Genomic DNA, 25,624 nt, shown 5'->3' on the forward strand with positions numbered 1-25,624 from the left:
GACTCTTATCCGTCAATGGCTTTGACTGTCATTTCAATAGATCTACAATATTAATTGGTTTCATAAAACTCAGTATCTTCTGCAAGATCTGCAATTTCATTTTACAATCAATTTGCATTTTCCTCACATTGCTTATTTATATCTGTCAATTACAACTTTCTAAGTGGGCACAGACAGACAGCTGAGGAGGGAGGGATATTGGAATAACTAATGGTTTAAGTCAGTAGTTCTCCAACTTTTTTGGCACCAGAGAACAGTGCACTCATGAGAATCTAGTGCCTGATGATCTGAGGTGGAGCTGAGGTGGTGATGCTGGCACTGGGGAGCAGCTGCCGATACAGATGAAGCTTCGCTGGCTCGCCACTCACCTCCTGCTGTGTGGCCCAGTTCCTAACAGGCCACGGACCAGTACCAGTTCCCCACCCTCTGGTGTTGGGAGACTCCTGGTTTAAGTGATCAATTCATTAATATTTTTGTGTGATTACAACATTTGCCTCCCTGCACAACCTTATGACTGTGGGACTGTGTGGGGACTCGATGAAGAGCCTTTGTAATCTAACCATACACTTCTTTTCTTGTGGCCTTGGTCATGGCTAGCCCTAATTTTACAGGGCATCTCAGAAAGGTAAACTAATCTGCAGATGTCAGCATTTTGAGAAGTCCTGAAAACATGAGCATTAATTAGTTTAGATGTTGAAATGAGGTTATATAAACTACCATCAGAGTCACACCCTGTACAGCGGTGAAATTAATTCATACCTTCCCCATGTCCGTTGTTCTCACCATCACAGAAACCTGGTGAGAAAGAAAAAAAATGCTTTATGTGATGCTTTCACTTTTATTTATTCATAAATTAGTAACTCTTTTGGATTTGAAATAAAATTTTGAAAATTCCAACAATTTCGGTACATTGATATTCATCTAAGGTGCATTAGCATTTATGCTAAAATTAAGATAGACATGCTAATTTAAGTCCAAAGTTCAGTCCTATCTACTTTTCTTCTCCTTTAAAATTATTTCACTCTTAAAATTTTTTACTGCCTTTGTCCTGAAAGAAGAACAATTTACAAAGTCTGAGAACCACTATTCAGATCACAAAGTAAAGAAATGTAGATATTTAAAGACTGAAACTCTGTTCCACTTCTCACAGGAGAAGGGCAGATAACTCCAAAAGTCTATTTCACTGCTGCACACTTACTGTAAATGACCAGAGGAAGAGAGTGGAAGTTCTGTGTTGTATGTTGTGTGTGTGTGTGTGTGTGTGTGTGTGTGTGTATAATATATATGTGTTATATGTACATATATATTGTATGTATGTGTATTATATATAATATATATAATTTCTTGCAAATAGTCATTATTTTTAAAAAGTAATTCATCAAAGTCTCAGTCAATTTAAGTAGTACATGTGATAACTATTGCCAAAATTTTAAAAATTTGACTTTTGAATAAATTCTGGCTGAATAAGGTATTTTTAATCTATAAAATATATTACAGATGATAAGTACAGTAGTATATCCTACTGTTCTATAGGCTAAAACCAAAGACTTGTGCCAAGAATGCAATGTTACCATTCTCCTTGGAGCAATCAAATACAATAAATGAGTTTTCAGTATAAAAGCAGGACAATTTTTTAAAATTCTAAGCCTTTAAATATCACTTACTTCAAGTTTAGATAAGTTTCTGGGTAAGCTTAATCTGTAAGTTAATCTGATCAGTCTATAAAACTTAAGCTAAGTATCGAATAATCATTCATTCAACATATACTGATTAAGTTCCTGCACTAAGTGCTAGGTGTGGCCAGGTGACAGTGTAGGTGAGAAGACAGAACATGGAAGCAAATTCTGTAACACAGGTGGAACATACAAAACTGTAGTGGAGCCTGGGGGCAGGGCAACACCGAGAGTCCCAGGAGCAGGAAGAAGAGGATAAATTGAGCACACGTATCAACACGGAATTTCTCTCAGGCCCATTGAAACAATCTAAGTTGATGACTTAAAACTTAATTTTAGTGCACATAAAAACCAGAGGACTCTACACAGATGGTTGTGGCTTTCTCTTTGAGGGACTTGGACTAGGCTATAGCTCAATCATGAGTTAACACAGCTAAAGAAAGGCCATGTGAACAGAAGAACAGTAGAAAATGAGGTGCAGACAAAAGGACTGATTCCATAATCGGCATGTTGAAAGGAAAAGAGAGAAGCTTCTGACTTGCATTCTGACTTCCTTGGGACCCTCGTACTGTGAAAGGGCCAGGCACTTGACCATTCTGATCACTGAGAAGTGATTGTCCTGTTACAAATAAAGAACCCAGTTTTATATAGCAATCTGGTATTGCTTCTCTTCCTCATCACGACACCAATCACTCTGGGTTTAATTAGCAAGGCTGACCTCTCCCTGTAACATGAGGACTCAGCTGAGGACTACCCTGTGAAACTAGGTGAGCAGACACTCCAAGGACAACTCCTTAGTGCCACCTCATCCATTGGACCTGAAAAGGAAGCCTTCATGGAGGAGGTGACACCCGAGTTGGACACTGAGTATAGTGATGCAGATTATAATAAGAGCCATGCCATCACTACTGTTCGTTTACTATGTGCTAGGCACTTTACATAGATGATCTCACATCATCACCACAGAAACTCTATGAGGTAGGTGCTAACCCCTGAGATCACACAGCTAGTAAGTTCCAGGAACTTTGGCCTGTGTGCCCTCAGAATGCCCAACTTGCTGTATCTGGAAGAATTTAGACACTTGAGAGTGAAGCTAAAGGGGATGCTCCAGGGTGAAGACAGGAGGAGAAGGGGGACAGAGAGGAAAGCTAGGGGGAGGGGAAGCACATGTGTATAGCAAGGGCCAAGAACAAGCTAGAAAGGAGATGATGCTGCCCTAAGCTGGCATGATGCAGGGAATACAAGGTCATGGTTAGAGCAGTGACATGATTCAATTAAGCTTTAGAGAGATTGTTCTCACAGCAGAATGTGAGATGAATTGAAAGAAGAAAGCCTTAAGGCAGGAAGACCAGGTGGAAAGCAACAGAATAGTCTTGGCCAAAGGCAGGAAGTGGGGTATCAGTAGGAAAGACGTAAAGAGAGCGCAAACTGAGGCACCTCAGGGGTAGGCTGACGGGTCTTCCCAACTGAATAGTGTTGGGTGTGGAAATACGTATTAAAGATAACACCCAAGTTTTGAGTTTAGGTGAACAGAAGAAGATGGTGATGGTGACAACTGATATGTTAGCACCAAGCTAACATATGACTAAAATATCCAAGCCTGGATTTTTACTACTGGATAGAAAAGATCATAGGACACGACTATAAATAAAGGGTTAAAAATAAAAAGGAACACGCTGTGACTGCATCTCTGGAAAGAGAGGCCACTTACTTGCATCAGTCCCACCAGGGATGGGACAGCAGGGACCAAGGCCACATCTGTATTCCAGAAAACCTCGCGGCCTCAGAGTCACCAAGCTGACCTCCTCAGTGTAACCGAGACCATGTTCCCTCTTGCCTGTCCCACGCCTGACAAATCTAAAATAACTCCCAGCACAGTCCTGATTCGTGGAGCAGAGGGGCAGCAAGAGATGTAGTCCTTAACCAGAGTGGGTCCTTTAAGAAGCCTCCGGTGCTTTGGCCCCTCCATTCTGGGCCCCTCTGCCATACGGGTGGCACCTTTTGCCCCGCTTTGTGATTTGGGATGCCTGTGTTTGCCCCTTCTCCCTCTTATCTGTGTCATGAACAGGCTCACTTCTTTCAGGGTTATTAGTGTTTTAAAACTCTTCCTTAACTATGCAGCTCAAAGCGGAGCGCTTGTGGAAAGGTCACTGACATCCTGGACTACACCTGTTCCAGAGGAGGAACTCAGGGCTGTAGTCCCCACAGCTGGTCATACTCAGCTTCTAGAGCTCTGGGTGAGAAGACAACTATCCCACACTCTCCAGCCCTTAGCTCTAGCCTGCTCTGAGAGGACAGGGAGCATCCCAGTCTCCTTCACAGGCTGGCAATGAGCCGAGGAGATTTAGGGGACAATCCTAGGCTTTGGGACAGGGCAAGTGTCACAGAGAGCCCTTAAATGTCTGTATGTATCTATGTGAAATAATTAAACTGCATATGCTTCAGGGAAAGGATCAACATTTTTTTTAATAGATTCTGGATAATTAAAAAAGGAGAAATTATAAAAATCTTGTTTGGTTGTATAAAAGTTTATTTCTGTCATTTATATCAACTGGTTATCATTTATGCCTAATTGTCATGCAACTCAATAACCACTATGAAAACTGCTAAACATGTATCAGAATGATGGCTTTATTTTCTTGGGATACAAACCTCTACTCCTGAATGCATCAAAGTTTATTGCTCATGTAGTTAAGCTAAAAGCAGATGCTCTTTTATCATCTGCTCACAACGACAACAACAAAAAATGATGGGAACATTCATTGAAACTACATCATTATGCTCAGGAAAGATTCCCAGGGAAAAGGCAGTATTGTTTCTGCTGGGGAGCCATATTCTGGGCTCCAATTATATTTTTCCATCACTTTTTAATCTTTACTTTATTTGGTTGGTCCTATAATAAGAAATACCTTTTTGCAAAGCTAGTTGATATTTTTAGAATCCAAAAGGAAAAGAAAATGAAAAACTTTAATGAATTACAGGGGGAAAATACACGAAACTATTTAAAATAGCTCCCACCAGCAAATATAATTCTCCAGAAATAATTCCCATCCTTGGAGACTTGAATAATATTTTAAACACACTGGCTTCCCATATAAACACATCCATATTTGGATGTTTCTGAGTTCTGCTACACTCTCAAGGCAACCGTACAATAGCAGCCACGCGGTTCAGACGTTCAGGCTGGAGGGCAGCCCAACTTCCATGGCTGTGCGACACTGTGGCCCAACAGCTCCTAACTGCTGATGTGAAAAGGAGCGCGCACCTGATTCTCGCTCAACTCAACCCGGAATGCTGCTCGAGAATTTCTTTCTATTCCTGCTTTTCCTATTGCTCTACCAAGATCAGCGTTTTCATTCTTCCGCTTTTCTTATTCGTCCTCACTTACACCTTCTGACGTTTCTCACCTCCTCCCTCAGATGCTAGATCACTCTGAGCATATATACTTCACTGGACTGCTTTACTTACTTTCTTTTCTCTTTGTATGCAAGCCTCAAAAGCTCCTTAAATTACTTTTGATTTCTTTGTTCTCATTAGGCCTTTGTCCCTTTCTAGAAAATTAAGGAACGCCAGAGGCAGAGATGCAGCTCTTTATTGGACATTTCAGGGTAAAAATCTTTCCATCTGGTTCCCTCCCAGTCAGGGGAGACGAGGGTCTTGCTGTGCTTAGGTGGCCCTGCTGGCCACAGTCTCTGCTTCTTTTAGGCTTTGCTTATACTGTCCCATCTCTATCTATCCTGAAGCTGAACGACTCCATCACCCAGGCATCCCACTTCTCAAACCTATATCTAATTCCAGAATAACTGCTACCTTTCTTCTCCTCTTCTCATGTGTGGAAACATGGCTATCTCGCCCTAACGGATTCTTAAAAACCTCATACTTTACAAGCAAACACCTATTTAGGCAAATGTGGTCATCTCTGAATTGCATGAAAAGAACAAACAGAGCAACAATTATTATTAAAATCCTATCCCCACTATTTGCAAGGAAAGAAGACCAGGAATGTTCTCTCAGAAGGAACAGATTATTTAGGCTTTAAATTGTCTAAAAAGTAAAGAAAACCAGAAAAGCTGGTGTTATGTTGGCTAAAGATTTTCACCTGTTTCAAGACCAAACACATAGCCCTATTTGGACAACAGTCCAAAAGACAACAGTCCCTCCGGAATATTGACTGGCATATGGAATGGATAATTTGAAACCATTGTTCTTACTCAATTACAAACCCCAGAAAATCAGGCTCGGACTGTGTCTTACTGAACCAGCCTTGTTTCATGTGCAGGTTAGATGCTAGCATCTAGCGTGTTTTAGTGGGTGCTCTGCACACGTAGCCACTGTGTAGTTTCTCCGCACTTTCCCATCTCTGAGGGCTCCTCCGGGCCAGGCACAGTGCTGGGGATAAGACCATGAAGATGCTGACATTGAGAAATCGACACCAGACACAAGGAATGAGGAAGGCAGTCCTTCCTCGGCACTGACACAGGTGCCAAAACAGCCATCTGCATGTAGGAGCTTTGGGATGTTAGAAGAACATGGGGAGCTCTGGGCTGGCAAAGAGAGGAAGGTCAGGATGGCTCCACAGAAATGGCAACAAAGCTGAGGGTGTTGACCAGGTAGGCCAGGAAGGAGTTGAAAGAGGAAGAGACGGGTACAGGATGAAACATTAGTAGAACCCAAGGTGGTTCGCACAGCTGGCTTGGGGAGTAAGGCTGGTGAGTGAGCAGAGAAGGGAGGGAGGTGAAGGAGGCCTGAGTGCTGAGGCTCCTGTCATTCCAGACTGAAAAGACTCAGACTCTCTCCTGGTGGTGAGGGGGTGGCGCTGAGGACTTTAAGCAGGAGACTAATGTGATCAGATCTGTGTTTATTCTGGAAGCAGATGGCATGACTACACCCTTCCCCAGCTCCTGCTCGCCCCTGGCCTCTCTGCTCCCCTTTACTCACTGTGGCCCAAGGGAGGTGAACAATGGAATACCCAGCAAAATGGGGAACGACTGAGCAGGTGATGCCCAGCTCCAGTCCAGCCCCATCCTCTTGTCAGGCCATGCCTTCTCTGCTCAGCCCTGCCCTTCAGACTCTCCTCAGCACTCCTCTTGTAGGGGCCAATCTAGGCCAGAACTGCCAGCCACTGGGGCGACTGGCCTCAGTCTGGGGTTCAGTGACAACAGGCATGGACCCACAGAGAGAGGCTACGTCCTCTCGACAGTAATAAAGGTGATATTTAGTTCCATCTGTCGCTTCTGGTTTTATTTCTCAGTTTGTTCAGATTTTGGATGGGAAGAGGATCTTCAGAGAACCTACATAAAACTGGACTACAGGAATATAAGACTGGAAATAAAGAGGCCAGTTAGAAAGTTATGGTGTGTCCATGTGAAAACGAAGACTGCGGTGGGGAGGGAAGAGACCTTGAGGGCCGAGAGGTGCCAAGGAGGGGGACTCTGCCACGGAAGAGGCAGGAATGAAGCATGTGACCTTGTTTCATCATAAATCCACACGTGCTCCCCGCCAGGAGCGTCGCCTCTGAAGACTACCGAGCTGGGGAAGGGCATGCACCATTTAAACGCCTATGACAGAACGAGAAAGCACAGCCGCTGTTGGCGGGGGGCCTGTGTGTCTTACCCATGTATGGGGCCGGCCAGGCCGACTGGCCCCCTCCTCCATAGGGGTCCTGGGGCTTGGTGCTCAGAGCACTGGTGTGAAGAGCAGAATCAGAATTGGTCCTAAGGGGGCAAGAGACAGTCTGGTTGAAATCCATTTTTCCTTAGTGAAAATGCAATATTCTTTGTAGAAAATTACCAACAGAAGGTAAGGATAATCGATTTATAATAATCCTTAAAATGAGGGGTTTGGACCAACCTGAAGTTGCTGATGTCCATGACAGCCTCTGAGGCTCACCCACACCCAAGTGGTTTTAACTTGTACCTGTATAATCTTATCCCTTGATGCTGATGGTGCAATGATCCATTTTAACAAGGTGGGCCCCAGATTCATAGCTTCCTGTAAGACCTGCCCATTCTTCCTCACGACCCAGAAGAGTGCTGTGACAAGTATATTCTCTGTGGCTGCACTCATTTTCTCCACTGATAACTCCTCTTCCTATATGAAGGATCACCTACAGCAGCGGTTCTCAAACCCTCTCAGGCAGTGTAAGTCAAGATGAGTTTCAAAGTGATACTAAGATGTTCTTCGCCTTTTCACTCTCATTCTCTGGCAAGCACAGCGGAGTTTTCCAGTAGCTATGTAACATGTGATGTCACCACAAAACAATGTATAAGCAGAGAACCCAGCTACCTTCAAGATATTTGTAAAAGGTATAATAACATTATGCCACTTGCTAAGTATTTTGCTTTGAAAAACATAACTTCCCTTCTTTCTTTTTTTTTGTATTTTTAAAATGTATCGGGGTGACATTGGTAAAGAAAATTGTATTAGTTTCAAGTGTACAATTCATAATACATCACAAATCTTTCTTAAAAATATGTTATTTAACATGTAATGGGCTTATTATTTTTATTTTGTTTAAAATTCACTAATAGGTAGATGGAGGAAATTTAAATCATTTCTTCAATTAAAAAATAATTAATTTAAAAAATAAATAAAATTCACTAATAAGTATCTTTTTTTTTAAATTTCTCAATTTAATTTCTAATATCAATAGACAAATACCAATAGACACACCCATATAAACAAACTCTCAGCACCTCAAGGGTGTTAAGGTGGTAAAGGAACCCAAAGGTAAAAAGCTTTGGAACCTCTGATCTGTGGCCTATTTCCGAAATCCCCCCCAAGAGCTCCAATTTATACACAGCCTCGACTCCAAGAGATGATTATTATCTCATCCAAGGATCAAACTGTCTGCCATAAGAGGAACCTGTGGACTTCAAGTCAGCTTAAAATGTTTCTTTGTGGTCTGTTCCAGGTGACAGCTTCATGCGGCCATTAAGTTGCGTGGCCTGACTGTGCACACCACGGCTGTGCTGTGGTCAGATGAGGGGAGAAGCAGGTCAGAACCTGTGTGTTGCAACAGGAAGAGCATGGACTCTGGGATCAGAGAGCCCTGGGTTCAGATTCCAGCTCCTTTACAGATTAAAGAGACCCAAGAGAAAATATCAAATGCAAGGAGACAACTGGGAATTTTGTTTGTTTGTTTTTCTTTTGAAGATCTAAATGGCTTTACTAAGCAACTCGTGAATCAGACAGCATCCCATCTAGCAACAAGGGCGCTCCCTAGTGAAATTTGAATGCAGACTGGATATTAGCTAATATTATTGTGAATTTTGTTAAATGTAATAACAGCATGTGGTCTTTTATTTTTAAGTTCCTATCAGCTCATAAGACTGTCAGAGATATCTAGCTGGTGGTGGGATGGGGGTGGGAGGAGGGGCTAGAGAAGAAACCAGAGTGGCAGAATGGAGAAAAGGACCGCGGCTAAAAGACAGGCACAGGGACTTCTTATAACTCTTCTCCTTTTTGTGTATGTTTAAGATTTTGCACTATACAAAATTTTTTTTAATCCCAGTTCCATCACATATTAGCTAAATGGCTTTGACAAGTCATTTAACCCCTTAGAACAGAAAAAAAAAAAGACCCACCTCATTCTTATAAGATGCTACCAGACTTGAAAAAATGACCTATGTGGAACACTTACCCTTGGAGTCTGGCCCAAAGTGATCATAACAATAGCTAACGTGTACTGAATACTGACCCTTCCCATGCATTATCTTATTGAATCTTCACAACCATCCCTTAACATAGGTACTATTATCTCCCTTTTCCAAATGAGTAAACTGAGGCACAGAGAAGTCAAATAATTTGTTCAAAGTCACATAGTAAGATGCAAACCATGAAGTCTCACTCCAGACTTCATGTTCTTACACTGTGCTGTGGACATTCAATAAATGGTGCAAGGTTTGGTTTGTTTGTTTTTAATACTTCACATAAGCACAACTGATATAAACATATCTGGTAACTGGATAATATAAAAAGAACATCAGGAAAATCATATGGACTGGTCTTCTTTAAAGGTTATTTCTACTAGGAAACAACCCATGTACCTGTTAAGTGCAGATGTCAACCTGAACCCAGGATGCTTTTCTTCTTTCCAAGGAGAATGCTGCCTTTAAAAACCAGAATAACATAAAGAGAAAAAGAAGTTCAATTCACAGAAAGCAAAGGAAAAACTCAGACCTGTGTTTGAGAATTGCCTCTTCAACTCACCTAGCTGTACAACCTGAGGAAAGTCATTTCAAAATGCTCACTTCACTCATCACTGTTAAAATGAGGTCAGACTAAATGATATCTCCAGCTTCTTTGATTTATGATTTCTATGATAAAAACAACTACAAATCCATGAGAATGGGATTAGCTAGCTGGGCATATAAGAATTTTTTTTTTTTTTTTAAAGAGGGCAAACAAGCACCTTTCAATGCCTTTGGAAATAGTTCAAGTCCATGATCGACTCCTCTCTAGGGGATATCAGGTATTTCTCCAGAAGTGTAACAAATGACCCCTCATCACACACCTTGAGTGTGTGTGTAGGGTGTGCCGTGGCAATCCTGGATGCAAAAACTTTGCATTCTCATATAGATAGCCATGAAGAGGAATACAGCTGTTACAGTTACCCAGTATGTGAAAATATTCATTTAACTAATCCTAGTGCCTGGAAAGCATAAGACATTTTTTTCTTGGATACAAAATTTTAAAATATCAGTTAAGAGATATCTTTTTATGATTTAAAAGAAGATATTATACTTATCCTACAACCTTGGGTCCCAGGATTCATGAGGGTACTTGAAAACCTACTTAAGGTAGAGCCAGCTATTGCCCACCTTCATGCCCACCTTTCCCAGGTCCTGCCTACATCATCCACAGTAAGTGCTTGGTCAGTATGTGCCCAGAGAATGGACAGAGAGTGGACCTCAATCCAGAGAGCCCAATGTTTTCAATATGTAACATTTCAAATGCTTCCTAAATCTGACTTGTGGTCTGAAAATGATACCACACAAAGTATGTAGCAATCTTTTCAGTTAATTTTATATTCCATTCCCCTCTATACTAAAAAACGCTTTTTAAAAAAAAATTTTTTTTTTATGTATCCTCTATATACCAAAATACTCAGAGACCCTAAGTCAAATCCACTGTGCAAATTACCACTTGGGGAGTTTATTAAAGCTTATGTTCCTTTTAGTAGCTTACTAAACACCCTAAGGACAGGCATTTATTTTTCCATGTATCAGATATAAGAATGCCAAATCAGAGTATTATATTGGTAAATGTATCCCAACCGTGTTTCTATTTGGTTTTAAAAATGAAGGTCTAGATTTAAACTTTCATTTTAGACTTTCATATAAGCCTACGATTACATGTGAAAAGACAAGTTTTGTAAGCGAAAACAAGATTCTATGCTTTATATTAGAAACGTCTAAAACAGCATTCAAGGTCGATAAAGTGAAAGCATCCAAAAATAACATATGCCCATCGTATCTTTAAAATATGGCTTGCTTACCTTGGCCAACTCTCATCCAGGGGCTGTGAGGAATAACTGGCTCCAAAAGCACTACCGTCGAAGTAGAATTTTTAATAAAGGAAAAATAAACGTGATGAAAAGGTGAAGCAGAATTAAGACACTGGAATTGTAGAGAGTTAACAAACAAGTGAATTTTTGGCCCTTATCTTCATCTCTACACCCAATAGCTCTTCCTCCATGCCCTTTCTTATCAACTTCCTCTGGAAAGTCCATTCCTCTATCTTCTAACCAGTGCCATCTTTGCATGATTCACGTGGGTGTTTCTTATTTTTTATGCTTGCCTCGCATCTTTTGCTTTTAGGAACTCCCTCCGCCGCCACTCCAAACCTAGTAAGGTTGTCATTCAGGGTAGGCCTCCCTGTCCCACGGGAGGTACCCAGGCCCTGTATTTCCAGTCACGGTACCCTATCCCCTGGAAACAGTGATTGGTTCAGGGATGGGCTCATGATACAAACAGGACCAAAGAGAGTGCTTTTGAGGGGAGGAAAAAAGTTCCCCCAGTTCAGGAGATGAAAGCCTGTCTATGCATGACTCAACACGGAAGTGGCACCTTGCAGATACGGAGTCTCAGTGCTTTTGTGTAACCCCTGGATCAAGCCCCTGGGTGACATAAGCCAATAAATTTCCTATTCCAAGTTAAAGAGAGTTCTTATTACTTATAACCAAAAGATGGCTACAATAGATTGCGGAGAAATGTAAAGTTCCTTATGTTGTCAGGGGCTCCATTTTATAAATTCTGTATTCTTTGGTGGGCCTAGCATGCTTCAAAATATATTCCGTATGCGTGAGCATAAACATGATGCTGCACTACACATGCTGAGTATAGTAGCCCAACATTTTGGTTAATTCAGTTCATTACAATCAAAGAATAGTCTTCTAAAACATTTTAAATCATAATCTTCTCCTACTAAAAAATCTTCAGTGATTCTCTATAAAAGAAGCCATCTGCTTGGGCTCAGGAGGAAATGGGCCCTATGCAGAGGCTGGGCTGGGCACCCCCGGCACGCGCAGGCTCTGGCTGTAGAAGTGTGAGCATCAAACGCTCCACGGGTCAGTATGAAAAGTCTCCTCTGCCAGGAGAAGCATTATGATCACGAGTTTCACCTTCTGCGTATTAGTTTGTCATGTTTAGTTATCTCATTTCTTAATCTGAATCTCAGTCAATACAAAAAAAAGATTTTTCGAAAGAGAGACATTTCTTCAACATGAACTATCAGGCCTAATTATATGAAGTACAGATTAGAAGAGACCACAGTAGGAGATAGAAGAGAAAAAGGTGATAAAGAAGAAGGCCCTCTGAGAGATGACACATATCAGTATTTTAGTAGGCAGAGCCATTAGGCAGGAGGCGCTGAATCGCATAACCTGCGGTTATCTGTTTTCCTCTTTTTTCAGAGTTTGATGAATGTCAGAGAGCTTAATTTCATGAAGCAGAAGTGAACCACTTGTCTCAGCACACTGCCATCCTTGAAGTCATTCTAATTTAGTAAAGCTAATTAGAATGCTGCAGTGTAATAGGAAAATAATGATAAAACATTGATTGCTTCGATGTTGAGGTATAAGTTAGCGTTTTAACCTTTCTGATGTTAATGTTACAGTCCACCATATTTAATGGAGGACACCGCCCACCTTGATGCTCCAGTTGGGAACCTCGGAGTCAACCCAGTCTGTTCTCTTTCCCCGCAGCTCTCCACAGTCCCGCAGAGGTAAATCCCTCTCATGTTCCTGCCTCAGTCCATCAACAAGGGGACTCGTACCCCTTCCCCACTTGGGGGGTGTCAGAGGGAAAGTCCTTACTCACTCTTCCCCAAAGAAAGGGGAGTAGCTCTTCTATTGGTAAGAGGACATCTGTTGCCCAAGGGAGGGGTCACTGAGCCACTGAAGCTCCAAATAAGTCCTGCCAGATCTTGGTCTAGAGCCACCTGCCTCAGTGGGGCTCTCCTTTAGACTTCCTGTTCCCTTGTGCTGAGTGCACCCGGGGCAGGGCGCAGGCACTGCCCTCTAGCCTGGGGGCCACCATCTTCTCTTCTACCAGAGACAGAGTTTGTGTGGGCAGGCCTGTGACCGTCCATGCAGCCAGTGGGATAAGAGAACTACGAACCTGCTCATTGAACCTACACACCAAGGTGAGTTCCAGGGTCAGATTTAATATGTAAAACTGGTAACAATTTGGCTCCTTCCTAATTTCTCAACTAGGTCTTCACCGTCACTCTACTTCCTCTTGCCCTTTTTACCTCCAACTATGTCCTGCTAGAATATATGTGAAAGTCAAATGTTAGGGGAGGTATACAAGTGGCACCTTTTGGGGTCTTATTCCTTGTTCTCTGAGATGGAAATCTTTAATGGGTGTTAGGTAAATAATGGGTTTTGTGATCAAATAAATTTTGGAAACCCTGGTTTAAAGATAAGAAGTTTCTCAACTGCAGGGCTTTTCAGAGCCCTAATAACTGAGGAAAGCACAGTGCTTCTCAAATGTAACAGGCCATGCATTTTGAAGAGACAGTGTTCTACAGACCAACGTCCAAAATTTTTGTCTTATCCAATGAAAAAAAATCAAAGCAAGGCCTATCTACTCCCAAGAGGGAAGCCATTCCTAACTGCAGCAGGTCTCAAGGCCTCTCTTTAGTGTTCAGTCTGTTTTCCCAGGTTTAGTATACTTTCAAATCTTCTTAGGGATATAAATCAGAAATGTTCTAAACGTGTTTTCCTGTCCTTCTAAAATCACATCGCTTATAGAAGAAGGCATTTACTAACATTTGTCATTGTTTCCCCTTCTTTTTCAATGTGTTACCCACAGGTCTGAGATACTCTTACGTTTGCTGTATATTTATGTTAATAGATCAGAAATTCAACAAGATGGTGTTTGAGATACATGATTGCTGCCCATGAGGAATGAGAAGGGCTGCGAGAGACTGGAGCAGCTGCAGAAAGGAAGAAGAGCTCCTATTGTGAGTTTTCAAACCCAGGCCCCCTCTCCTATACCCTGAGAGCGGCTCCAGGCCAGAGCCCCACTGAGCAAGCGCCCTGCGCTTTGCTTGCGGTGGCCACCATGCCAATAGCAAAGCCCACTGCACCAGCCTGCTCTGTGGTTAAGGCCGCCCACCACAGGAGGAATCTCCCTGAGCCAGAACTCTGCTTTTCGTGGCTGCCTACTCTGGGAGGAAGCTGAAATATTTGTTAAACAATGTTCATTTCATTTGAGATCACTATATCATAGAGCTGAATCCTCATCTAGGCCAGTTTGCCTGTTCTAAAATAAGACCCCGGCCAAGAAACAGCTGTTAACGAGAGAATTCTAAATACATTTTTTCTTTTTGTTCTAACAAAGTCTCAAACCAATGTTAATACTTTCAAATGATAAAACTTCATTAAGGAGGTAACAGACAAGTGTGAAAGGCAACCATTTTAAGCAAATTATTTCAAAATCATACGAATGCAGGCCAAGAAAGGAAAGAAGGAATCACAGCCCTCTTCCTCCAGGTTCTCCTGAATATCTTCAACATAAAATCATCCCACATTTATATTTTACTGGGAGCTCCTGATCTCCTGACTCCTCAAAAGAGACTTGCAGTTCATTAACAGGCAGGCCTATGTTAAAGAGGTTTTTTTTTGAGTTAGCAGATGTCCAGGCCAGGATCCAGTTTGGTGCTTAAGAAGAGAATACAGAGAGATGTCTCACAATCTGTGAATCAGACCTGTACTATTTGCCGAACGACTTTCATTTCTCTGTACATTAACTGGGGTTTTACTTTTCTCCAACCGTATTGGCCAGCCTACAAAGGTGATCTGCTTGGCTGCTGCTCTCACAAGTTGACCCACACGTAGGGTCAGGTTATCTCCTATAATAAAGAGGCCCCTTCTGAAACTCTGCAAAGCTATTCCCTCTGCCTGGATCATTCCCTTCCCAGCTGCTTTCCTCTCTCTTTATCACTTACGACCATCTGAAATTATTTTCCTTAAACACTTTTTTTAACCTGTTTGCTGTCCGTCATCTCCCACAGGACTGTAAACTCAAGAAGGCAGGGATTTGTCTGTCTTATTCACCACGGAGTCCCCAGTACTTAGAAAAGTGCCTTGTACAGAGAAGAGGATCTGGAAATATCTGTTGAATAAATGAACACATTATCCTCTTACTTCTTTCTTATCCTTCAAGCCTCATATTTTCCTCCAGGACATCTTCTCAGTACCCCCAAGACTGGTTCAGGCTGCCCCTCCCATGAGCTCAACGACAACAACTACAGCTATGCCTCAACTACAGCTCAGTACACTGTGCTGTGACCACTTCCGTGCCTAGCTGCCTCTCCCACTGAGCTGTAAGCAACTTGAGGGCAGGGACCATATTATGTTTGCCATAATATCTATAGTGTCTACAAAACTGATACTTAAATCGTTAAGTGAATGAACATTCCTCTGTTGCTTTTCTTCAACCTCACCTCTTCCAAGTTACTCTTTTTGGTTCTAAAAGCTGTATATGTATATATTTACACTATATTTACTGCAAAAAGGATCTGAGATATTCCCCCCACACACACACATACAAAATATTTAGAGAGAACACCTACATAGAAAGAGGGAATTGAGAAATCAGGAAAAGATATATTGTTAAATCAAGCAAAGAAGCAAAGTCTTCGCTTGAAAATTCCAAGCAATTTGGACAATGGTTTGATGTACTATTCTACCCACGCACATGCAAATTAGCTGAAGAATGGACTCAATTCTCCTTTCTTTTTTGCATTCTATGTAAAAGTTATTACACATTCCTCAAAATCAGCTGTCATCGTCACTTTCCCTGATAATAGCCACATACTATACGAAACTAAGAGTGAGGGTATCTCAATAGAGCAAATGTGTTGTGTCTCTGGGGACAGAAGAGAGAGGAAGAAATAAATGTTCCCCAGGGTCATTATCCTTGCCTCCAAATAGAAGGAAAACTGCAAGAAGCTTGAGGGCAAGAAGAGCAGCAGCTTCCTCTGTGCGTCCCCGTAACTCCTCCCACAGGCCTTTATTGCATGTGGTCATGGGCACGACTGAGCGGACTGGGGTATGGGGAAGGGAGGCGCCTAGGCCAGGAGTCCGCTTGACCTGGCTGGATCTGGGCCCCTCCGACCTCAGCAGTGGAATCTTGGGCAACTAACTTCAACACTCCGTTTCCTCACTGAAAATGGGGATTAAAAAAACAAACTACTCTGTGACTTTTAAGGACTAAATGACATATAAACTGCCCAGCATAGTGCCTGGCATGGGTAGGTGCTCGGTAAACATGAATGCCCTTCCCCCCACTTCCTGGTTTCTAGGCTCCTGAAGCCAATTCTGCCATCACTGCCAGGAATTTAGCTCAGTAGTTAGACTTGCCCCGCCTTTCTGTGCCTTCCTCCACCCGTGTGTGAGAAGTGAGAGCGCAGGCCCTCGTGGCACGCTTATTCTATGTCCTCTCCCACAAATTTAGCTGCACTCTATGCCCCTAAAGCCCCTGGCATAATGCTGGCCATCCAGAAGTGCACCCTGCTTCAGCCTAGTGAGAAGTACTGGTTAAATAACATTGTCAGATGAATTCATCATCTCCTTTTCTTTATTCCTAGCTAACAGCATAAGAGCATACATCACTGTCTAAGAATTTTCCTAAATACCAGCCTTATGTTTTAGTTTTCATTTTATTGAGTTTGAAACTCCATAAATAGAAAATCATATGAAATTTCTTCTGTAAGTTTTAACAGCTGGTCAGCAGGTCAACAGAAATAAAAATAAGTCACATATCCCTGTATGTGTTTAGCTAGATGGACTAAATCTCTCAAAGCTAATTCAAAGCCAGATCTAACTCTGAATTTGTTGATTTCTCAAGCAAAAGCTGAGAACACCTTGCAATGGGGCTGAATTACATGTTGTTTATGTTCAGTTACTTCTGAACATACAAACTAAACTTTATCAATGTCTCCACAAAGTAAACACCTCCAATGATATTTCCAATTTTTGGCTGCGGAGATGTTTCTAGTTTCCAACTCACTTATTTTGATCACCTCCACTCATCAGATAAAATGAGGATGTTGAAGGCAAAGAGGAATTGCACAGAAGATAAATCCTGAAAACCTTCCAAACATTTCAAAACGTATACTCTCCTCAGACAATGAAAAAGGATATTTGCCGTCCAGGCTTGTCCCCAGATCTTCGGTGAAGGGGGTGGAAGCGGGTCCTGGATGGCCTCTCCACCAGCCCGTGATGGCGGGTTCCCCGCACACTATCGGCTTGATGAAATGAAGGCTGCAGAGAGAAGGGAAGAAGAGTTGGCCTGTGACCATGAATTTACCACTCATCCTCAAGAACGATAACTAATACACAAAAAAACAAAGGAAAAGATTGATTTTATCATTTTACTATATGACCATATGTGTATATGACTGTGCCTGAATCAAGGTAAATAAAATAAGGTAGCACACAGAGCCATTTCTATATAGTTACAGAATAATTAAAAATAGTCTTTAGTGTGTTCAGATGAGAGCTGAAAGAATGATATATTTAAAGTTGTCACAGTTAGGAGGCAGAGAATCAGAGGACTACGGATTCATATATCAAATCCTAGAAACTAGGAAGTACACTTGAAATGTAAAAGAGAAATATTTAAGACAGAAATAAATTGGATATTTGCAGTATCCAGTGTCCAAATATACAGACACAGTATCAGAAATAAAATGGGACATCTATAGACTGGGAACTATTTGTTCTACAGTGTCTTTTTAAATTTTTGATTGAAATGACAATATTTAAAAATTCCAGGAAAAATAATTCAGACTTAGGGGGTTTCTCATGAAAAACCAAAACAAATTGGCCACACTTCTCCCACATGGCAACGATAGGCTGAGAGTGGCTGCTCTCTGTATGTGGGACACCCACTCTCACACTTTTAATGGTTACAGCAGACCACTTTATTGACTTATTTTGTTAGACATTTGAGTTTGTACCCCGAATTAAGAAGAGGAAAAAAAACAAGATCTAGATATAATTGGGAAACATGTAACTCGTTGTTCCCAAAATGGCACAAAAAAGAAGTATAAAGAAATTCAAAATAAATCCATGATCAGTAAATTCAAAATCCTTTGTTAATAGGTGCTTGGAGTATATTCTTAACATTTTTGAGAATGGCAACATTTTTGGTTGTCAGAGAATAAATCCTCGACTAGACCATTTTATCACACATAATGGGGCAATATACGTATGCACATTGCATACACAGAGATGTGTTTGTGAAATACATGAAAACAGATTTGATTTTAACTAAATCAAATCATATATAAAATAGCTCACTTACTATGAAAGGAATCCTCTGATAGAACATGTTTTTATAGGGAGCTTCCTTTAGCTAAGCATTGATCGCTCATTTTTCTTTGTTAAACATATGAATTTTCTCATATTGAATTTGGGAATTACTCTTATTTCTCCTGAGTGGGCTGATAAAATGTCTGGACTAATTTAGCTTACCAGTTTCAATCTGTTTTTTTTTACAATCTAAATCTATTAACTCCTAAAATAAAGAGATCTGAGTAAGGAACAACTTCTGGGCCTAGAAGAAAAACACCCACTGTGATAGGAAAGCTGGATGTGGATCTCAGACAACAGAGCACTCTATTCTAGGGAGGGGTACACTGAAATATCTTTGTTAATCGAGGGGATGCACAGCACGCTTTATTATCAGAAACTGTTTACAAAATAGACATGATTTTAGGAGACAGATGACTTTGTTCCAGGAGAAAGTACTAAGGTACTATAGTACTAAGTACTATGGTACTAAAATCATATATTCACTACAGTAATGTTAAATAGACTTGAAAACATAATGTCTTCATCTAGGAGTCTTACAACTCCCGCCAGAGAGGCTCCTGGAGGCCGGCCTAGAGGGGTGGGGCTGAGGCCTTCAGAAAGCTCTTCAAATGTCTTCTAGACTTCCTATTATACATACGTTTTCTGTTTACGCTTGCCTCTTTTGCCTTAAGCCCTGCTGGCCTAAGTCCTGTACTGCTTGGACTAAGTTTTGGGGGGAGAGTCTTCATTTACATTTGATATTTTCTTTTCTTCCTCACCGTGGCTCAACTTTAACGCTCGGCCCCTGTGGCAGCTAAGCATCTTCCAAACTGTATTTGGCTTTAGCCTTCTCAATTCACAAGGACCTGCCTTGCTCATCAAATGAGTTAGAGCAATTGTTCAATCAGAGAAGCTGGAGGATGAAAGAGTTTTCAGAGTGGAAAAGCCTGTCAAACACTATGGAATTTGGTACTTGGCCTAGGTCTCTGGGCCCCGAAAAAGTTTGTGGCAAATGGACACGTGTTCTCTGTTTCCACCGACTTCCAACTTCTCTTGCTTTGCCAATGCTAAAATTCTGTTATTTAAAAATGTATTTCTTAAGTCAACTTAAAAAAAGAAAAGAAAACCCTGCCACCCTGAAGACCAAGTACTTCATTTTTTCTGTTCCTTTTCAAGTTTTATGAATAGTTTTTATCCATAGTTTTTACACAGTGGTATCCACAGAGAATATATATTTTTGTGAATTATTTTTATACTTAACATTATTTTGTAAATAGTTTTCCATATATTGCATAATCCTTACAGTTATTAATTCAGTAAGTGTGCAGTATTTCATTTCTAGTGTTTATAAGGCCAACATTCTGTGCTGCAGTCAAAGAACACGCGATTTGGCATCAAAGAAACAGTTCTAGTCCAAGATCCTCCACTTACTAAGAAGTTATATCATCTTTCTTATCTATAAAGTAGAAATGATGATGCTGATAACTTCCTTGCAGGCTTGTTGAGAACACTAAATTATACACTGTGAAAGCTGCCTTATCCCAGGGATACTGTATGCTACAGACTGATTGCATCCCCCCATATTCACAGGTTGAAGCTCTAACTCTCAAAGTGACTGTGTTTGGAGATGGGGCCTTTAAGGAGGTAACTGAGGTTCAGTGAGGTCCTAAGGGTACATTCTAATCCAACAGGACTAGTGCCCTTATGGGAAGAGAAAGAGACACCAGAGAAAATGCCATGGAAGAACACAGTAAGAAGACACCCGTCTGTAAGCTGGGAAGAGAGTCCTCACCAGAAACCAGCCCTGCCGACACCTTGATTTTGGACTTCAAACCTCCAGAACTGCGAGAAAACAAAAGTCTGTTCTTTAAGCCCCCTGGTCCCAGGAATTCTGTTAGGGCAGTCTGAGCTGACTAACACACTAGGCATTAGAAGGAGGATGGATGTCCATGTGGTTGACACTGCGAAGCACCTGATTAAAGGTGAGGCCACCCTACAGAGTCCTTTTGTGGATAGTAGGAGTGGCATCATTGTTAGGGGCTTGCTCAGGACTCTAGGCCTCTCAAAGTCTCCTCCAAGAGACAGAGAGATCTCAGTTAGGCATCCATCTGCTTGCCCATGCCATGTCACCTCTGAAAGCTGAAGTCTGTGATGAATGGCTGAAAAGAATGCTGGCAAGGCCCTGTGACTTTCTTTGGCCAATGGCTCATAAGCAAACATGATGGACATCTTGTCCAAAAACAGAAATTCTCATGCTCTTTTCTTTCTGCCATGAGAATACCCTCTCACAAATGGCAGGCTGGTGGGGAATGCCTTCAGCCTTGGTTATCATTCTCAATTCTTATATATATCTGAGTCCACATCTGCTTCTCCCCTCCCCAATAGAGCTTACATAGGATAGGAGACTGGCTGGAAGGTTACCAGGTCAGAAAGGTAATAGATAGGATCAGTTAGTGCTTGCCCCTGAGGTCACACTTACACTCACTCTTGCCCTACAGGACCTCCAGCTTGCCGGTAATGATGTTTAGTTCTTCTTTAGCTTAATTTTTTAGTTCTTGGTAAATGTGTGAAAGACTAGCCCTGAGTATTGAATACATTTCTCTTGAGGAAGGTGTAGGAAGAAAGGCAGGTCCCTAGAGCCTGCAGGGCTTTTTACTTCTACGCAGGCTATGGTTATTGGAAGACATTATAGGCCCTCTCTTTTGAAAAGGGCAAGTCTAACAAAGGAAGAGAGCCCTGCCTTTCTTGGGAACCCAGATGGAGATCTTTCCAGCAGTCAGCACCTCCCTGGTTCTCATGATGAGGGGAGGGAGTCGTGAAGACCCGCCCACAAGAGGCTATTCATTCACTGCATTGGCTTAAATGGATCATTTAATTATACCTTATAAACTGAGCAGAATAAAAGGGATTTCATAGCTTGGTTAGATTCTATTATACCACCATCAAAAAACAAACAAACAAACAAACAAACAACAAGAGACATTCAAAATACTTCACAAATCTCTGGGGTCAGATCTGCCAGCCTCCCTCCAGCCCTCCCTGACTGCAGGTCCCCACTCTCTCTCTCCCTTTGCCTTCTGGGGTGTCAGACTGGGCAGCAGCTGGCGCTAATACATGCCAGAGGGCAAGGTCTTCAGTTCACAGAACTCCTGTCAGGCTCATAGCTTCTGGGAACAAGGCAAGGCTTTTCTCCCAGCAACCTGCCAGTATTACACTATCTTTGGGTTGTCTTATTCCGGTTCTGCAGGGTAATTTGAGCCTTAGAGCCCCTGAATTATCTGGATAGGTAGTTTGTTCTTTGCTTGTTTTTTAAGCATGAAGACTATGCCTTTTTTTACCAATTGAATTTGGGATCCAAATTTCTCCAAAGGACCAAATGAGTCCTGCTGTAAAGATGAAAAGAGGTTATGAAAAGCAGAGCAGACCAGAGAAGATGCTGGCACTCAATCTTCAGACTTGAGACCTGGCCTGTCACCATGTCTCCTGTGTTGCCCCTTCCTAGTCCTAATTTTTAAATGAAAAGTAAAAGGGAAGTCAAGTTAATGAGATAAACGAAGCTAAAATATTACTCAAACAATGAGACAAAAGTTTGTTTTTTTAAGGCAGCCAAGGTCCAAACAAAAAAATTAAAGCAAGCAAAATGATCTCAGAGGGCTAGGCTAAATAATCTGTCAAAATAAGAAATAACAACAAAGCATGAAACGTGCTCAGACTATGGGGTCTAAGATTCATGCTGGGGGCTCTTATTCAGAAAGAGGTAGATGAGAAAGAAGTCATCGTCCCAGGCAGGGCTCATGCATGCCTCTCACAGGGAGAGGTCAGCGTGACATTCTACTGACCCAGAGGCTATAGCAGTGAGATTCGGCATCCTGCTCCAACACAGTCCCCCTCAGCACCCACAGTGTCTGTGATGGAAGGTTCCAATACATGTGTGGTGAATTATTATTATGTTTCTAAATCACTGGGCTGCAGAGTGTGTGCCCCTCACGGGGTATACAGGATGTGAAAAGGGTGGAGAGAAGACATTAGATGCTCCATTTCTACTTAGTTTTCTATTTTTTGTGTATATGATGTAACAGTAGAGTGGTATGTGTATGTAATTTATAAACAAACAAACATTCCCAGATAAAAAAACTCCCCTACTAGGACACATGATCGAAATGTTTAAATGACAAAATGCTAATAATTACTGAGACTGGTGATGGAAGCTTCTTATTCTATTCTTTCCACTTTTGCGGATAGATAAAAATTTCCATATAAAATGGGCATGGCAGGGGTTAATGCAGACCCCAAGCTTCTAAAAGCATATTACTGTCTTTCCAGGAAATGCCACACAAGCCCACACAGAGGTAGAAGTTTTAAATTGCTCATCCCCACCCCCACCTTCCTGCCTGGTGAATGTGCTCCGTGGAGAGAGAGGCCTTCTGCTGAGTGCAGTTCCCCTTTTAACTTTGCTAATAAGATCACTGCTAGAGAAACTAGTTGTGCGTAGATTGGGTCTGCCCATTTATTTCCTCCAAAAGAAGCTAATTTGCTTCTTAGGGTGATGACAGAATGATGGAAAGGAATTGCAGAAGGGAAGAACTGGTTTTTTTGAGCTAAGACTTCAGCAGTGACAGGGCATGACAGAAGGAGCCTGGCCCAGAGGCAAGTTAAACAGGTGTCCTCAGAGACCAGAAGGGTCAAGGAGGTAGTTTAAGTTAAGTAGGAAAGGAGCCAAATCGCCTGACTCGGCTTCATCCCATCGCCTGCCTCTTCCTGCCATAGGAAATGGAGATGAGAAACAGTCACTTGCTGGCACTGACCGTCCTTCTCCCCCTCCTTTCAATCTTGCTGCACTCGGAATCACACCAGATACGTCACTGTGACTGAACTTGGTAAGACCCTTCACTGAGTTTAGAAGAGGTCTGTAAATTGGATTAAAAAAAAAAAAAAGGTAAGGAGGATAGATGAAACAAAATCACAAAATGTTGAAAATTATTGGGAGAGGAGGAAATGGGTGAAGGTGGTTAAAAGGTACAAACTTCCAGTTTTAAGATAAATAAGTTCTGGGAATGTAATGTACAGCAAAGTGGCTAGTTAACAATACTGTATCACATATTTGAAAGTGGCTAAAGAGTAGATCTTAAAAATCTCATCACACACACACACACACACACACACACACACACACAGAAACTTAACTATGTGAGGTGATGTTAACTAGACTTATTGTGGTAACCATTTCGCAATACACTTGAACAACAGGGGTTTGAACTGTGTGGTTCCACTTATAGGCAAATTATTTTCAATAAAATACCTGTACTGTTTTTGATCCACAGTTGGGAGTCTGCAGAGGGCCGAATGTATGCACTGATACATGCCACTTTATATAGGGCACTGGAGCATCTGTGGGTTTTGGTATCTGAAGGGGGTCTTGAAACCAATCCCCCATGGATACTGAGGGACTGCCAAAGCTTCCTGAAAGCAAAAGTTATACTCATATTTGACTGCACGGAGTACCCCAATACCCCCATGTTGCTCAAGGATCAATTGTTTATACACACAGAGTACCCCCATACTCCTATGTTGCTTAAGGATCAATTGTTTATACACACAGCAAATCATTATGTTATACATCTTAAACTAATACGATGTTATATGTCAATTATATCCCAATAAAACTGGAAAAAATAATTGAATCTGGTGATGAATATAAGGGAGTTCATTATTCTATTCTCCACTTTTGGGTATATTTTAAATTTCCAAATAAAAAGTTTAATTTTTTAAAATTAAAATTGTGACATTATAATAAATTGAGGGTGCCTTTTTTTAGCTTTAACTAAATAACTCCTATAGACATGAAAAAAATAGAAGTAAAGTCTAAGATTTCTACCATATAGCCAGCAAAAATTATTACTAAAATGTTTTTGTCCACATGACCTTAAAGAACAAATACATAATTTCACAAAAGAACTAGAAAAGAATCATAAGAGAAAATGCTTCCGGAGGGAATGAAATAACCTGGAATATTTAGTTAGATATAATAGCACATGGCAATTCTAAATAAAGCATATTGAGTAAAAAAACATGTACATCCTGTTTTGGATTTAAAAGAGCCTAGGGTACTTTTTCATCTGGCTACTTGCTTATGAAGAGGCACACACAGTGTCCTGTTCTATCTGGATTCATACAGTCACAAGAGTTAGGAATGCCCTTACAGGTCAGCCAATCAACTACGTAGCATCCTCGCCCATGGCCATCCAGCCTCCACAAGGCCCCGTAGGAGATGGGAACCACTACTTTCCCAGGCAGGCCACTCCTTTGTCAGACAGCCATGCTTCTGGTATGTTTTCCCTCAGGCTGATCTGCAAATGTCCTTGGGGGAATCTGCCCAGATGAGAGGTTTCTAAAAATTCATCATGTAAGATCATTCCTCTCCATGAGGAAGCAAGCTACCAAAAGTGGAAGAATAGGTCTGTGGGACCAGGTTCTCCTTTTGAGATAAAAGTGCAAATGAGCCTGGTTGCTAGTTTGGAGACGCTGAGTTAGTTAATGGTTTGGCATTCCTTTCATCAACCAAATTAGAACTGGCAGGAGTCCTAAGGAGGAAGCCCTTTCTTTTTATCGGCAAGTGCCTACCTCTGCCTACAGACAAAGGGAGGGAAAACCAACCATTCAGAGCTGGTGAGAGCTGCTATCCTGAGCAAGGCCCCTCCTTTGGACAGGTTATGATTTAATCAATTGTGCCTATGTAATGAAGCCTCCATAAAATCCCCCAAAAATGGAGTTCAACATGCAGAGATTTGGGGAGAGTTGCACTCCTGGAGAGGGCACAGAAGATCCTCATCCCTTCCCAAATACATTGCCCCACACATCGCTTCATCTGGATGTTCATCTGTATCCTTTATCATATCTTTTTATAACAACACTGGTAAACGTAAGTGTTTCCCTCAGTTTGGTGAGCTGTTCTAGCAAATTAACTGAATCTAAGGGGAGGGGTCATGAGATTCTCTGATTTGCAGCCAATGTGGACAGAAGTTGTGGGTAACCTGGGGACTTAGACTTGGGACTGGCATCTAAAGTGTATGTAGGACTGAGCCCTTAACCAGTGGAATCTGATGCTATCTCCTGGTAGATGGTGTCAAAACTGAGTTGAATT

The 25,624-nt window shown here is 41.6% G+C and overlaps 1 protein-coding gene across 3 annotated transcripts in view; it reads right to left on the reverse strand.

The window, feature by feature from the left end:
* CRTC3 (CREB regulated transcription coactivator 3) overlaps positions 1-25,624 on the reverse strand; it is an 82,876-nt gene that overhangs the window by 18,304 nt on the left and 38,948 nt on the right. For all 3 annotated transcript variants that reach the window (XR_005651841.1, XM_039858238.1, XM_039858237.1), the window contains exons 3-7: positions 17,329-17,448; positions 11,173-11,234; positions 9,722-9,784; positions 7,287-7,387; positions 760-795 (exon numbers count right to left, since the gene is read on the reverse strand). Coding sequence is in view for 2 of the 3 variants with exons in the window: in XM_039858238.1 (XP_039714172.1) it covers positions 760-795; positions 7,287-7,387; positions 9,722-9,784; positions 11,173-11,234; positions 17,329-17,448 (382 nt within the window). In the remaining variant the exon portion in view is untranslated. The remainder of the gene's footprint in view (positions 1-759; positions 796-7,286; positions 7,388-9,721; positions 9,785-11,172; positions 11,235-17,328; positions 17,449-25,624) is intronic.

Source organism: Pteropus medius, unplaced genomic scaffold, assembly GCF_902729225.1.
Source record: "Pteropus medius unplaced genomic scaffold, Ma_sr-lr_union100, whole genome shotgun sequence".
Classification (NCBI taxonomy): Eukaryota; Metazoa; Chordata; class Mammalia; order Chiroptera; family Pteropodidae; genus Pteropus; species Pteropus medius.